The sequence below is a fragment of the Aquarana catesbeiana genome, linkage group LG05 (assembly GCF_042186555.1).
Source record: "Aquarana catesbeiana isolate 2022-GZ linkage group LG05, ASM4218655v1, whole genome shotgun sequence".
Classification (NCBI taxonomy): domain Eukaryota; kingdom Metazoa; phylum Chordata; class Amphibia; order Anura; family Ranidae; genus Aquarana; species Aquarana catesbeiana.
This window is the reverse complement of record NC_133328.1, coordinates 635,239,332-635,254,574: the sequence shown is the minus strand read 5'-3', so window position 1 is coordinate 635,254,574 and position 15,243 is coordinate 635,239,332. Positions and strand designations below refer to the sequence as shown.

At 45.9% G+C, this 15,243-nt stretch overlaps 1 protein-coding gene across 6 annotated transcripts in view; it reads right to left on the bottom strand.

The window, feature by feature from the left end:
• Positions 1-15,243, bottom strand: part of PUF60 (poly(U) binding splicing factor 60) — a 60,032-nt gene that overhangs the window by 28,573 nt on the left and 16,216 nt on the right. For 4 of the 6 annotated variants that reach the window (XM_073632375.1, XM_073632376.1, XM_073632377.1 and 1 more), the window contains exons 3-4: positions 10,864-10,953; positions 6,201-6,251 (exon numbers count right to left, since the gene is read on the bottom strand). In XM_073632375.1, the coding sequence (XP_073488476.1) occupies positions 6,201-6,251; positions 10,864-10,953 (141 nt within the window). The remainder of the gene's footprint in view (positions 1-6,200; positions 6,252-10,863; positions 10,954-15,243) is intronic. The other 2 variants (XM_073632378.1, XM_073632380.1) reach the window with 1 other exon arrangement.

Genomic DNA, 15,243 nt, shown 5'->3' with positions numbered 1-15,243 from the left:
AAAGGCCGCTCCAATAAGCCTCTGTAATCCCTTAGATAACTCCCGTCCTACCACATAATGCTGGGTGCTGGCTGTGCTCAAGTCTGCGAGAAGAAAAAGGTCCTGGACTGCCGCACTCCATGCAAAAACATCTTTTATTGGAAAATTGCGATTCAAATCTTGGATTTGAATCGCAATTTTCCAATAAAAGATGTTTTTGCATGGAGTGCGGCAGTCCAGGACCTTTTTCTTCTTACAGTGGGGTCAATTCGGGTAAATGGTCTGTTCTGGATACAGTGAGGTCAGTTCTGGGTACAGTGGGCTCAGCTACGGGTATATAGCCAGATCTGGGCACAGTGGAGTCTGTCCTGGGTATATGGTCTGATCGGGGTACAGTGGGGTCAGTTCTGGGTATATGGTCTGATCGGGGTACAGTGGGGTCAGTTCTGGGCATATGGTCTGAAGTGGGTACAGAAGGGTCAGTACTGGGTATATGGTCTGAATTGAGTATAGTGGGGTAAGTTCTGGGTATATGGTCTGATCGGGGTACAGTGGGGTCAGTTCTGGGCATATGGTCTGAAGTGGGTACAGAAGGGTCAGTACTGGGTATATGGTCTGAAGTGAGTATAGTGGGGTAAGTTCTGGGTATATGGTCTGTTCTGGGTACAGTGGGGTAAGTTCAGTGTACATTGGGGTCAGTTCTGGGTATATGGTCTGCACAAGGTACAGTGGGGTTTAGTTCCACTGGAAGACGTCACAATCAGTATAAGAGACACTCACACATCATACAATGAGACAGACAGTCACACCCACTATGGGTCAGGTACATCTCATGCAGTAAGTCACCTCATCACAGTACAGGCCTCCTAGTTTGTATTATAGACAGACTTAACTGGATAACATTGGATGAAGGTGCCCACACATGTTATAATGATGCTAAAAAGACCTGGATGATTTGCAACATCTACTAAAATAGTGATTAATAAAAAGGTTTAATAAACAGTATTTTCCCCAGTCAATGGAGACAACTCCACTAGCAGCAGACAATGGTTTTGCCTCCGCTGGAACAAAGTAGAGAGCAGTATATCTTATTAACTATACAAAAAATGGAAAATCCTTTCCACAAAGAGGGGATTTTAGAGACTCCGTACTGCACTTGAGGCAACACAATAGAATAAAAGAAAACATTTTTATTTTACAAACTCATTAAAAGATAGGTAATGGGGTCTTACATAACTACCCCAATACAGTTACAATCGGTGTCATACACAACGTATTAAAAACATCTTATGCAAATAGGTAACAAAGATGCTGGTAAATCCTGCTGGTCTGTACTGTGACGCGCTTCGCAGTCAACAGCTGCGTCAAGAGGGATACCGCGGAAGTATCACCACATATATTAGGCTTGCAGAAAACGATAAATTCCAAGGGCACGTCACACACAGGGCAGATCAGCAAACCCCTGACAGGGACTCGTGGGTGGTAGGCAATACTTCAGGCACTGGATCACGTAAAGGGGAGAAGCGGGCACTGAGCCGACAAGCTGTCATACTAAACTTGTGCTGTTGCAGGCTGGCTGGTATTTGTTGCCTATTTACATAAGATGTTTTTAATACGTTGTGTACATTACCGATCGTACCTGTATCAGGGTAGTTATGCAAGACCCCATTACCTATCTTTTAATGGGTTTATAAAATAAAAATGTTTCTTTTATTCTATTGTGTTGCCTCACGTGTGGTTCAAATCCTCTAAAGCAGTGGACCCAGGGCCCACTAACAGGCCAGGTTTGCAAGATAACTGAAATACATCTCAGGTGATATAATTTGCTGCTCAGTGATTGCAGTTTTCTAGTCTGCATCTCCCCCCAAGGTAATACATATAACCTGGCCTGTTAGTGGGCCCTGAGGACAGGAGTTGATGACCACTGCTCTAAAGTCCCCTCTTTGTGGAAAGGATTTTCACTTTTTGTGGTTCCCATTATAGGCTTGGGTTGTGGCGTTGTACGCTCACTCCTCGAGACATGGCACGGTATTTCTTCTCTTATTTACTATGTAACTCTGTATGCAAATTTTGACTAAAAGAGGTCCCATTGGACGGATGCAATAGATAACAGGTCCTCTTGAATAAGATACCGGAGTTGACTTACTGAAGAGCAAATGGGCTGTACACTTTGTAAGGGAATTTTATTCCTTTGGTCTACGTTGACTGCTCTTCGCTGGTTCTCTTCCTACCTATCCCACCGCACCTTCAGTGTCACTTACAATTCTACTTCCTCCTCTCCTCTTCCTTTCTCCATCAGGGTTCCCCCAAGGTTCTCTGTCAAGATCAATGGCATAACCATCAACACGCCAAGGTCCTAGGTGTAGTCCTGGACTCTGAACTCTCCTTTTGACCCCACATTCAATTACTGTCCAAAGCTTGCCGCTTCAACCTCCGCACCATCTCCAAAATATGTCCCTTCCTAACCAACGACACCACAAAGCTTCTAATCCACTCCCTCATTGACTTACCTTTACATAGGCTATCAGCCTTCAGTCCATCATAAATCATCCACCTTACAAACGGTTCAGCATCTGCCTTCCCTCTCTCTCTGCCAATCCCTCCATTGGCTTCCATCCACCCAACAAATCAAATACAAATTACTAACAAACTTACAAACCCATCCACAATTCTGCCCCCCGCTACATCATTAACCTAGTCTCGTTCCTCTCAAGACCTCCCGCTCTCTAGTTCCCTTGTCACCTCTTCCCATGGTCGCCTGAAGGACTTCTTCAGAGCCTCTCCCATCCTTTGGAATTCCCTACCTCAATCTGCCAGACTATCTCAAACACTATCCACTTTAGGCAATCCCTGAAAATCCTTCTCCTCAGAGAAGCCATACAGTTATTACCTTTTGTATCACTTGACACCCCCCGCCCCCCCCCCCTTCAGATTTTAAGCTCTAAACGAGCAGGGCCTTCTGATTCCTCCTGTATTGCAACTGTACGGTCTGCCCTCATGTTTGCCCTGCGCAAACTGTTGGCGCTATATAAATCCTGAATAATAATTTTCCATTAACTTAGTCAATGTGGTGAAAATTCACGTTGCAAAGAACACCCAGTCACCTGCAAAGAAAATAAAAGAAATAGTATTTTTAATTGCACATGATGGAAGTCAGCAGAGGTTCACCTCATTCACTAAGCTAAGGGAAAATCTCCTTGTAAAGTGAAGGTCACATTTGCCTTCAGTAAATCAACCCCATTGTCTCTCAAACTCACATTGTGGATGTGAATGGGCTTGCCAATTTTGTGTGTGTGATTTTAGGAGCTCTTCCCTTGTAGTAATTTTCTGACCTACGTGAAATGGAACACTCTGATGCTCTGCATTTAACTCTTCAATTTCGCCTGATCTTCAGTTGTGTTCAAACCTCTGTACAGGCGGTCCCCGGGTTACAAACAAGATTCTGAAGGTTTGTTCTCAAGTTGAATTTGTATTCAAGTTGGAATAAGTAAATTTTTTTTTAAGTGTAACGCCAGACAAAAAAAAAAATAATTTTAGTTTTTTAGATAGCACAGGTAAGGGTTAACCCTGTAGGGTTTGTTTTGCTGACTGTGCCCCTGTTCAGAAGATTACACTTCACTTTTTCCCATGATGACTCTTACAGGAGTGAATTTCCCTTCCTAGGGGGAGATTTCCTCTCACTTCCTGTTGTCTCCTTCCGTTTGTAAGTATGCAAGTTGGATGTTTGTAACTTGAGGACTGCCTGTATCTGTTTATCGTAGACAATATAGAACATATGTCAATGCATGTATTAATGCAGAATTAAAATGCACATTTAAAAAGGCAGGGTTTTTAGGACAGAAGATACCCTCATGGTCTCCTCTGTCATAAATGCTTCTCCCACCTGTCAGCTGTAATGTGCCCTGAGCAGCTCAGCATACCTTTATGGCACCGCTCAGAGCCGTGATGTGACTCCCGTGCACACATGCGTGGGAGTGACATCTTTACGGCCTTGCAATTCAAGAGGGGCGAACAGGCAGAACCTGTAATGGAGAATGGAAGAAGATGGCAGCACCCCTGGCCTGCGGGAGTGCCGACAGCACAGCATTGAAGTGCATCGTTTGACAAGTAAGGCTAATAAGCGGTGCATGCTGGCACATTATGGGATAGACCTCCTGGGGGCCCATTTATTTAAAAAAAAAATTTGCTTTAGGACAACATTATAAACTCAAAAAGTATTTGCATAATAAAATTGGTTTTAAAGCTGAACCCTGGGATCCTAGACCACTTTTTTATTCCTAGAGGGCTCTCTCTCATTGCTCAACAGTGTCAATCAGTGACATTTTTTAAATAAATGTCTTACTTTTGGAATAAATCATTTTATTCTCTGTGACATCATATGCTCTGTGGTGGAAAAATTTATACTTGAGCAGCACATTATATTTGACATGGGAACTCAGCACTGCATTTCCCTTGATTCATGGCCTGGTGTGTGTGTGTGTGTGTGTGTGTGTGTGTGTGTGTGTGTGTGTGTGTGTGTGTGTGTGTGTGTGTGTGTGTGTGTGTGTGTGTGTGTGTGTGTGTGTGTGTGTGTAGAGCTCAGATATATTCCTTGTTTACATGACTAGAGAGCAGCATAGCTGCCAATTAATCTCTATGAGTGGGTCACAACCAGGTCCTGTTGAAGTCTTACCCACCCACAGCTTATGCCACCCCTCTGCTGCTGCACCAACAATGAGAAGCAAACGCTACCCGGAGCCAAGCAGCCAATTCTTCCATAGGGAGAAACCAGCAGGGCCCAGTCGCACAAACGGGTAGGGTCATGCTGTTGACCATGCTAGCTCAGCATAGGACAAATTGCTACTTGCATATTGTACTGGTGGTGGGCAAGAGGAAAAGAAAAAGGTTTCTGGTGAATTACCTTCTTTACCAGTTTAGCTGGATGTCAGCTATGATCATTTTTTAAAGCAACCTTTTAATTTTTATTCTAGAAACAAAGATACTTACCTCACCCGCTGCCTGCTCTGCCAACCACAAGATAACATTGCCTGAATTGTCAGCATCTGGCACACCTCCTGGTCCCCTGATGAGCTCAGTGGTTTGGTCTTTCAACCTCTATGTTACAACGGTGTCCTGTAGTGATGTAGGGGCCACCAGTTCAAACCACTGAGCGCACCAGGGGCCAGAAATGTCAACACTCCTCAAGTGTTGGATTTGGTGGCGCAGGCAGCAGGAGAGGCAAGTATGACCTTTCCTTTTTGCAGGGGGAACATCAGTTGTCTTTCTTATTCTAGTAACAGAGTTGTTTTAATGCAAATCTGGCATGCAGATGCTGCAAAAGGATGTGAGGGGATACCCAAATTACCAGATTTTGGGAAACACTGAGCAGTTATCTAGGTGCAGCAACATTTCTGGGCCTATGCATGGGTACACTTACAAATGCAAATTAAAAGGGCAGCAGGAAACTAGCCCACACATCCTTGCAAAGGAGTAAATGGATGACTGCACACTGCTGAATCGGAAACCTAAATACTGGCTGTGAAGATTTTAATTTTGGATTGACATGAGAAAGTTTTTGGCTCTCGGATTCAGCAGTGTGCAGTCATCCACTTTCTCCTTTGCAAGTCTTCCCGGTAGTGAATCGGACTTGCACCTTCTGATGGGAGATAAGGGGCTAGTATCTGAGGACAGACCTGGAGCAGCGTAGTGCTTGCTTTTAGGCCACACATCCTACAGTTCCTTGTTATACAGGACACCTCCAAATGACTAACAAAATAACATGCCCCCTTTTCACTGACATGGGAGGAGAGCAGATGATACATTATCATATCCCATCATCTCCATGCAGCAAGGAGGACCCTTCCTTACCCATTTGGTCCATTGTATTACACCAGACACTAAACAACTAAACTAGAACAGGGGGGATTAATGGTGCAGTCCTCATGGGAAGATCTGCGTACCGACAACACACATGTAATGGATTTGATTGTCATGGAAAAATACACGTTACATGCCAAGAGGTGACCATATAAACAAGGTTCCATCTTCTATGCCCGCTCTGTGTTTATGCACTTCTCTCTGATAACGGGCAATGCAATAGGTAATGTGATGGTGGACAGGTATGGTATTTCTCCCCCCTCCCTCCGCAGACCCTGGAAAAAAAAGAACATTAAGAGATAAACATCCCCCCTCCACCCACAGAGGAATGACGTGCCCCAGAAGAAGTGAATATTTCTATTGACCGATTGTAAAGGTGAGAGAGGATCTCCAAAGCTCATTGTCACTGCTGCCATCTGAAAGACAGTAAAGACAGAGTTCAGTCTGCTGCCGCCTTCTGTGTAATACGTTCTCTGCTCTAGATTCAAATAGACACAAGCAACAGAGAACCTGCCTATATATATATGGGTGGGGGGTGGGGGTGGGGCTCACTTAGCTAGGGGCTTTACCGGCTATAGGACCCCTCAACCCCCAACTAGAACTACAAATCACCCCTGCGGTGGTGCACCGTCTAATGCTTTCCCACAGATACTACAAAAGGATGATGAAAGGACAGCCCCACATCTTGGATTACTATCAAGGCAGACTTAGCAGAGTTGAACGATACATAAAAACAACAAAAATCTCCCGCTTGCAGATTTTACATCTTTATGGAAATTAAATGCGGCATAAGTGTGTTAATGCAGATTTAACCTTTAAAATATCCCAAATGATGCACCTAAACAACATATTAGACAACTGTACAGAGTATAATCACAAAATAAGCGAGGCAATCATTTGATATTGATTTTTTATCTTACAATCCATGGCAGATCTACAATGGGTTTGATTTACTAAAACTGGAGCGCGCAAAATCTGGTGCCGCTGCGCATGGTAGCCAATCAGCTTCTAACTTCAGCTTGTTCAATTAAACGTTAACAATAACTTTTGCAAGCTGATTGCCTACCATGCACAGCGGCAGCAGATTTTGCGCGCTCCAGTTTTAGTAAATCAACCCCATTGTCGTGTTGCCCATTTCCCTGAGCAAAGGTCTTGTTAAAGAAAAAATAAATGCTCTGGGTAAAAAAAAATAAAAAATAGGCTCACTTCCTGCTGCCCCTCCTGTGCACACCCCCTTCTTTCTGGTCAGTGAGGCCGAATATCATAGTGATGGACATGAGGTAGCAGAAAGATGTGGCGTCAGTACGACAGGCATTTGGCCATAAGAGCAATGTATTGTAGAGTGCTGTAGGGATGTACAGACACAACCTAATACTGCACTCTCGGGGACCTCTCTGCCCCTACAATGCACCCAACTTACCCTCGGTCTGCCCTGCTGGGAGGATTCTCAACGTTTCCTCATAAATACGGTACTTTCTTTACGGGCTGTCATCCGCTCTGCCACTACTGTCCATTAGATTTGAATTCAGATACTTCACCTGGCTAGTTGTATTGATCTGTTAGCTACCATTTCTTTTAATTCTCCTGCAACCTCCTTTATTTACAGGACCAGAAATGCTTCCTCTCCCAGGGTCTCCTCACAAGATGATATCATTGTCTATGTATCTAATCCACTCATCTTAACCCAAGAATGGTCACTTATTAGTTCACATTTTCTGCAGATTTTTAAAACTTTCTACCATCTTTTTGCACCTTTCCTATCCTCGATGTAAAATGCATCGATTGTGATGCAGTTCAGCTTCAAGCCCATCAGTGCCCCACAGCATTGTGGTTTACAAAGGCCTTCCTGTATTATAATACTACTAATAATATTGCCGTCTACCTCACTCATCATTCTGGTTTATCAAAGGGGGTATTTAAAGGATAAAGTTGGCCATAGACAGAGCAAATTTGATTTCCTGCAACCATGGCTTGCAAGAAAGAAAATCACTCAATTCCCCATCAACACAGTGTTGATGGGGGAATCCCTCCCACAGAGAAATTGTGTTCTCCCAGCAGGGGGTATGGGGGAAGCCGTCCCCGCCGGACGAAAGCGCAGCGATTACTGCTGGCGGCTATAATAGCTGCTAGCAATAATCACATCTAAAATCCGACAGGCTGATTGTACCCAAGTTGATCAATCAACTTGGGTACAATCAGCCTGCCCACACATGAATCTGGTCCGGTCCCCTGCTGATCCGGACGATATTTAAATAATCTATAACTGGCCTAAAAGCTAAGCTCACCGTTTTTGTTTTCTAAATTCCAGCTCCCCTATGTACCAATATAGCATTAATTTACTTATTTTGCAAAAATAAAACAGCTTTCCATTAATTCTAAACTGGCTTACCCAACTCTCTTCATAGATGTTTAAACAAACGGCTCGATTACTTCTGCCTTATTTCCTGGACAGACTTTAGGTCATGACACAGAAAGGAGTTGACCAGCTGAGGGTAGATGAAGCAGGGTGTGTGCTAATGAGATCAGCTGGTCAACTCCTTCCTGTGTCATGACCTAAAGTCTGTCCAAGAAGTAAGGCAAAAGTAATCGAGTAGTGTTTTTAAACAGCTATAAAAATAGTGTGAGGTAAGTGTGTGTAGAATAAATGGAAACTGGTTTTATTTTTGCAAAAGAAGTACATTAATGCTATATTGGTACATAGGGGGGGCAGGAATTTAGAAAAAAAAAAGTGAACAAAAAAGGTGAACTTAGCCTTTAAGTGTAGTTGTAATAGGGTATTATCATTAAAGAAATATGTAGACTGCCACTTCGGACTACCCGATAATGCTGTTGCCTGTCAAGCATGCCGATTCTCAGGATACATACACCTCCTGAATTTGCTGTTCTGGAACAAGCATGCAGCCAGTGAAGTGAGAACTCCTGTTCTGCATACCTGACTAGTTTAAGGGTTCAAAAAGCTCCTGTAACAGGAGGTCGAGCAAGAGAGTCAAGCAAATAGCATTATATTGACCCAGCCCATCATCAAAACTGCTTCTCTCCACCCTCCATCCACTCATAGCTACAAGGAAGTGTTGGACCATAAATATCTGCCTTGGCTACAAAAGAAGAGAATCACAATTCAGAGACACAGATCCTCCTCCTTCAGTAGAAATTGGTGACCAGATGCCCAGGCATGTAATCCTGTCACCAGCCTCCATGGGATCCCAGGGCAATGATTTCTGCAGCCAGGGAAGAACATATTTCAGGGCTCAGGCTTTATTGAAGCCTTCGACATAAAATCAGCTCCTAGCTGTACACACATAGGGTTGTGTAAGTACTGACATCCTCCCACATAAAGGACGATGAGGTGTGATCTGACCCTTCTCTTGGATCAGAAATAAAGAGGTTGGTTCTCTTGGATCAGGTGCCCTGCATGAGACACTTAGGGGGCAAAGTACCTGAGGACACAATACAGATAATTTAAAAGGGAATGGGAAGCTAGAAACAGAGTTTATACTTAAAGCGGAGTTCCACCCAAAAGTGTAACTTCCGCTCATTTGTCTCCTCTCCGCCTCCGGTGCCACAATTGGCACCTTTCGGGGGGGGGAACAAGACACCTGTCTCTGACAGGTATCCTGTTCTCACTTCCAGGAGTCCGGGCCACGGCCTGTGACATCACCGTGGGGCTCCCCCCTCCTCCTCCTCTCCCTGTTGCCGGGCCAGTAGGAGAGAGGAGTGGGGCCTCGCGCATGCACAGTAGGATTCCCGGCGTGAAGCCGTAAGGCTACACTGCAGGGTTCCCTCACCTGCAATGGCGGTGGCAGCACCCAACAGCTGATGGAAACAGCTGCGGTGCCGACATCGTTGGACTCCAGGACAGTTGTGTCCTATTATTCAAAGCCAGCAGCTGCAGTATTGTGTAGCTGCTGGCTTTTAAATTTTTTTTTTTTTTTGGGCAGAACTCCACTTTAAAGGCCAAGTTCACATTTAGGAGCAGTTACACTTATATTTAGGGTGCAACAGGGGGGAGGGGGGGGGGGGATTTTCTCACTGCACCCACTATCACGATTTAAAAACAGCGCAGCCGTGCAGAGCTCCGTCCACAGGGTCATGTCATCCATTCACAGTTTTTGGGGAATGAATTAGACTACAAGTACCGTCGGCCATTACCGCTGACGGCTTATAGTTCTCAAACTGCCAAGGTGCTGGTGAGCGCTCTCGTAGTCCATCGATTCTTCCTGCCATTCAGTAACTGCCTGCCCAGATCAGAGGTCCGGGCAGACAGCTTACTACTTCAACTTCACTACAGCCTGCCTGCCAATAGACGGCTCAAAATTTGCCCAGGTTCCTGTAGACTGCATCCAAAAGGTGTTTATTTGTAAGTCTGATATTACTAATAGCCAGAAGGATCCAAAATACACAAGTGGGAGATTTTGACATAATGGGGTTGATTTACTAAAACGGTGCCAAATCTGGTGTAGGTCTGCATAAAAACCAATCAGCTTCTAGTTTTTTGTTTTTAAGCGTAATTGAACAAGCTGAAGTTAGAAGCCGATTGGCTACCAATGCACAGCTGCACCAGATTTTGCACTTTCCAGTTTTAGTATATCAACCTCCAAATCATATTTCTGCTCTAAGGTTTACCGATCTGAAGCCAAGACGTGGGGCCGTTCTGCTCCATTATCAGCTGGCTGACCTCAGACACAGCCCTTCATAATCACAGCTCATGGGGGGTCCATTGGGAAGGGAAAACACTAGATTTACAGGGAATTTTGATGAAAAAAAAAAAGGAGGCAGACACCCCATGGCTGACGGTGGCAGGGAACAGGAGGGACCTTACAGGATAGTTCTGGGGATGGGGAAACATAAGTCTAAAAACCAATGACTTCTAAAATGGTAGAAAATTCCAATAAAAAACAGAAATAATTCACATCACAACATTCAAGTATACAAAAGAAAAAAGGGAAAAAAATTACAAAGTTTAAACTTTCCCCGATCAAAGTCATTATGAAGACATGATCCTGGCTGGTCATGCGGCAGGATACATACCTGGAGGTTGGTGAGCTGCTGGTGCTGGTGAGCAATGGTTTGTTTCACTAGGACACTCTTGATGCTCTGTTCCATTGCATATTTCTTGGCCTATAACAAAGCAGTGACATGATATCAGAAAGGGAAGAAGATCCTATAACAAGCACAGTTTCCTCACAGTCTTCAATGAAAAAAAAAAAAAAAAAAAAAGATAAAAAATTGCAGAAGACAGATAAAGGGCCTCCGCCAGCCCATCTATTTTCCACAACACAGCATATACTTCGGCCTAGGTTGGCACTCTGAAGGGACCCTCTGCTCTACAGGGCCCCTACCTTACCTCGCTATGACTTGGGCCAGGAGGAGCAGCCACCTCCAAAGCCTGGTTACCTTTCCCACTCACGGTGTTCATCCAGCACTGGGGGACCCCTATAAAATAGAAGCGGGAGAAGCCCAGGAGGGTCTGCTTGTGTGGCAGCTTCAGTGACAAAGAACTGACCAGCTTCTGATATGGATGTCTTAAACAGGTGAGAATATATACCCAGCTATCACAGGAAAAGCACAAACCAGAGCCGTACACAGCACACCATGCACTATACACACACACACACCGCCACACAAATACACCCCTCCACACATAGCATCAAACTCAAAATCATTAATTCAAGTACAACTCCGGAGTGAGTGGCCACTACTATGGCTATAGCAGTGATGGCGAACCTTGGCACCCTAGATGTTTTGGAACTACATTTCCCATGATGCTCTACTACACTGCAGAGTGCATGAGCATCATGGGAAATGTAGTTCCAAAACATCTGGGGTGCCAAGGTTCGCCATCACTGGGCTATAGAATACATGTGCCTACCCACGATGGGAAAAGGCAAGACGTTAAATTTAGTTTTTTTTTTAGGGCACATAAATCACGGAAGAGATTACACATACATACCTTACATACACACATTGTTCTCCCCAGAATTTTTTATCAGTTGGGTGGGATGAAGGTATCTGGGCAGCCAATATGAAATGATAGAAAAAAAAAAAAAGGGGGGGGGGGGGGGCTGTGGGAACGGTGAGAAAAAGTTGAAACCTTGCAATCACTACAGCTTTCTAGTCGCTATAGAAAGCGCTCAACTACACCTGTATTGTTGCTCCCTCATTGGGTGGGACCTTGCAGAACCTCGCTTTCCTTTGAGGAAGCAACAACATGCTGTTGCAGTCAGCAAAGGATCATATAGCTATACAAACCGGTGAATGTTTATTCTGCTCAGTTACAGTTGTGGTGCCCTCTGAAGAGTGATCCTTGGTGAATTGCTCTGCAGAAAAGCATTTGACAGGCAGTGAGGAGGCGTTTTAAAGCGGAGTTCCACCCTAAAGTGGAACTTCCGCTCATCGGATTCCTCCCCCTCTCCGGTGTCACAATTGGCACCTTTCAGGGGGGAGTGGGGTGCAGATACCTGTATAATACAGGTATCTGCACCCACTTCCAGGTATAGCTAGCCGCAGACTCCCCGCCCACCCCCATTGTGTTGTGGGAAATACACAGTTCCCACAACACAACGGGGATCAGTGTAGACGCTCAGCGTGACTCGCGCATGCGCAGTAGGGAACCGGGCAGTGAAGCAGCAACGCTTCACTTCCTGATTCCCTCAGTGAGAATGGCGGCGGCAGCACCCGAGGATCGAGGGACGGTTCGGTCTCGGGTGCCGAAATCGCTGGACCCCGAGACAGGTAAGTGTCCTTATTTTAAAAGTCAGCAGCTGCTGACATCTAAAAAAAAATTTTCGCGAAACTCTAGCTCCTAAAAAAAATCCACACCACCGTTCCCCAGGTGAATGGGTCGAAGTTTAGCAGGCAGTATTGCCAGCTGAGTGCAACGAAGAGGATCATTTTTGCCATGGCATGTGTGCACCCCAATTCAGCTAGCTTTGCAGCTTAAGGGCGATTGGGGGGGGGGGGGGGGGGGGGGGGGGCTTTTCTCACCCCCTCCAAATGCAAGTGTAAATGAGGCATAAGCAAGTAGCTGCCAATGACAGGATTGCCCCAATTGTCCTTTCCACTGCAGCCCCTATTCCTGCCTTAGAACAAACCCCCCCAACAGTATGCGGATGCAGCACTCTGCATTTATGGAGACCTCAAAGCCAAGTGAGAGCAGTGCCCAATTACGACACAGGTTCTCAGAGAATGGCTGCCAGAGTTCCTAATTCTGGTACCAGTGCGCCAGTGACCCCAGTGGCTTTCTATAGGGGCACTGGTTAAGGAGGAAAGGCCAAAAGCATTAGCGGGGAACCCAAGAAGATTATCGGGCTGCTCTGTGAAAAACCACTGCACACAGCAAGTATAACATGTTTGGCTTTTTTTTCTTCTTTCTTTTTTTAAAGCCAAACCTTTAATACCACTAAACTTCCCCCATTCATGAAGTTACTACCGCTTTAATTTATGAATGAAGACTGCCAGCTGTTTGCAAGCTTCATTCATATAGGAGCAGCCTTGCATACTGCTCCAGGAGAGTAGATCTACTGTAATCTGCTGATTGTTACACGGCCAGTGCTGTTCTAGATATCAGGAGACATTGTCAAAAGGAGGCGCTCACATGCCTGTTGAACCCCTCCTACAGAGACCACTGTGCCCAAGGCAGGAGCCTCTCCTTCCTCTGCACCTGCCCAGCTAAAAGGCTCTGGGGAGAACAATGCAATATAAACACATACATACACACTATATAATGTACATATACATACACACTATATATATCAGTTTTACACAACACTAACTAACGTCCAATGTGTGTGAATAAAGAGCCAAGAACTATAGTGGGAGATCTCACGAGTGAAGTGCCCAGGAGATAAAGAGGGAAGAAGTGGCTCAGTCCACCAGACTCACACCCACCTCTTGGTGACATGATCCCTTAATCCCTATACCTAATCAATGCCTATTACTGTACCAATTTTGACAGCACCAATGTGAAAATGAAGTTTCAATGGTGTGTGTTTATTGTTCTCAGCAAGCCATCAGACTAGAGATCAAAAGGTCTGGAAAATAGAAATGTTTCTCAAAACTACCACAGTCAGCAGAATTAAAGAAGAACTCCAGCTAAACAGTTACCCACACAGTTGAAATGCATATTTATTTGCAATTGTGTTCAGCCAACCAACAAACCTGCCACACTGTATAGCTGGAGGGTGCCACCAATATTTAAAGTGACTCTGTAAAAAAAGAAGCAAACACCTAAACTGTTAACAAATATGAAGTGCGATCACCAAGTGGGTGCATGCACATACCTTCAGCAGGATGGAAGCCCCTCCCCCCCGCTGCTACACCCAAATCTCAGGACCTTTTCATCTTCAAAGACTTGGAAACAACCAGAAAGTGAGGAAGTTTTGGAGGGATTGCACGCTGCTGAAGGTAGCTAGGTGCTTGCAGGTACACTTAGCCAATTCTCTTTCCTTTTCCAAGCCACTCATGTCTGTCACCTAACCCTCCCTGCTCCCTACCAAGGATGGTCTCGGGCGTGTTCGCACACTCCACGTGCAGAGCCCGCCAGGAAGTCAGCGCGGTGCTGCGCAAATCACAGGCAGTGAGACATTTTCCCGATGTGCGGCTGCAGAGATCGGGAAATGTCTCACCGCCTGCAATTAGCGCAGCGCCGCCTTCCTGGCGGGCTCTGCACGTGGAGTGTGCGAACACGCCCGAGACCATCCTTACTCCCTACCAAAGCTATCCATACAGGGATCGAAATTCGGCTGGTTCAGCAGTGACAGGCCGAATGTGTAGATGTGGAAACCCTCCCATGGATCTATTGTGTTCTCCCTGGCCACTCCTCACCAGCCCGCAGTGCCTAACCACTCCTCACCGCCATCACCAGCCCACAGTGCCCAACCCCGCCTCAGCACCATCCCTAGCCCGGAATGCCTAACCCCTCCTCACCGCCATCCCCAGCCCAGAATGCCTAACCCCTCCTCACCGCCATCCCCAGCCCACAGTGCTTCACCGCCATCCCTAGCCCGGAGTGCCTAACCCCTCCTCACCGCCATCCCTAGCCTGCAGCAGGTCTGGGGCAAGGATTTTTGACACCCTAGGCAAAACCTCATTTTGACACCCCCATTGGCTCCACCCCCTTTGTCGTGCCCATGTGACAGGAGGCGGCACTATACCAGAAGCATCAGCTCTGCTTCCTCTAGCGCTGGCTCCAGTGCTGCACCTCTAATTACACTACCGGTAAGATGAAGCAGCTGCCTGAGACTGAGTTAGTTACAAACTGCAGCCTGCAGAGTATGCAGATGCGGAGGGAAACCAGTGGCCGGGCACCCCTAGGCAGCAATGCGCCCTAGGCAGCTGCCTAGTTTGCCTAGTGGTAGCACCGGCCCTGGCCTGCAGTGCCCAACCACTCCTCACCACCATCTCCAGACC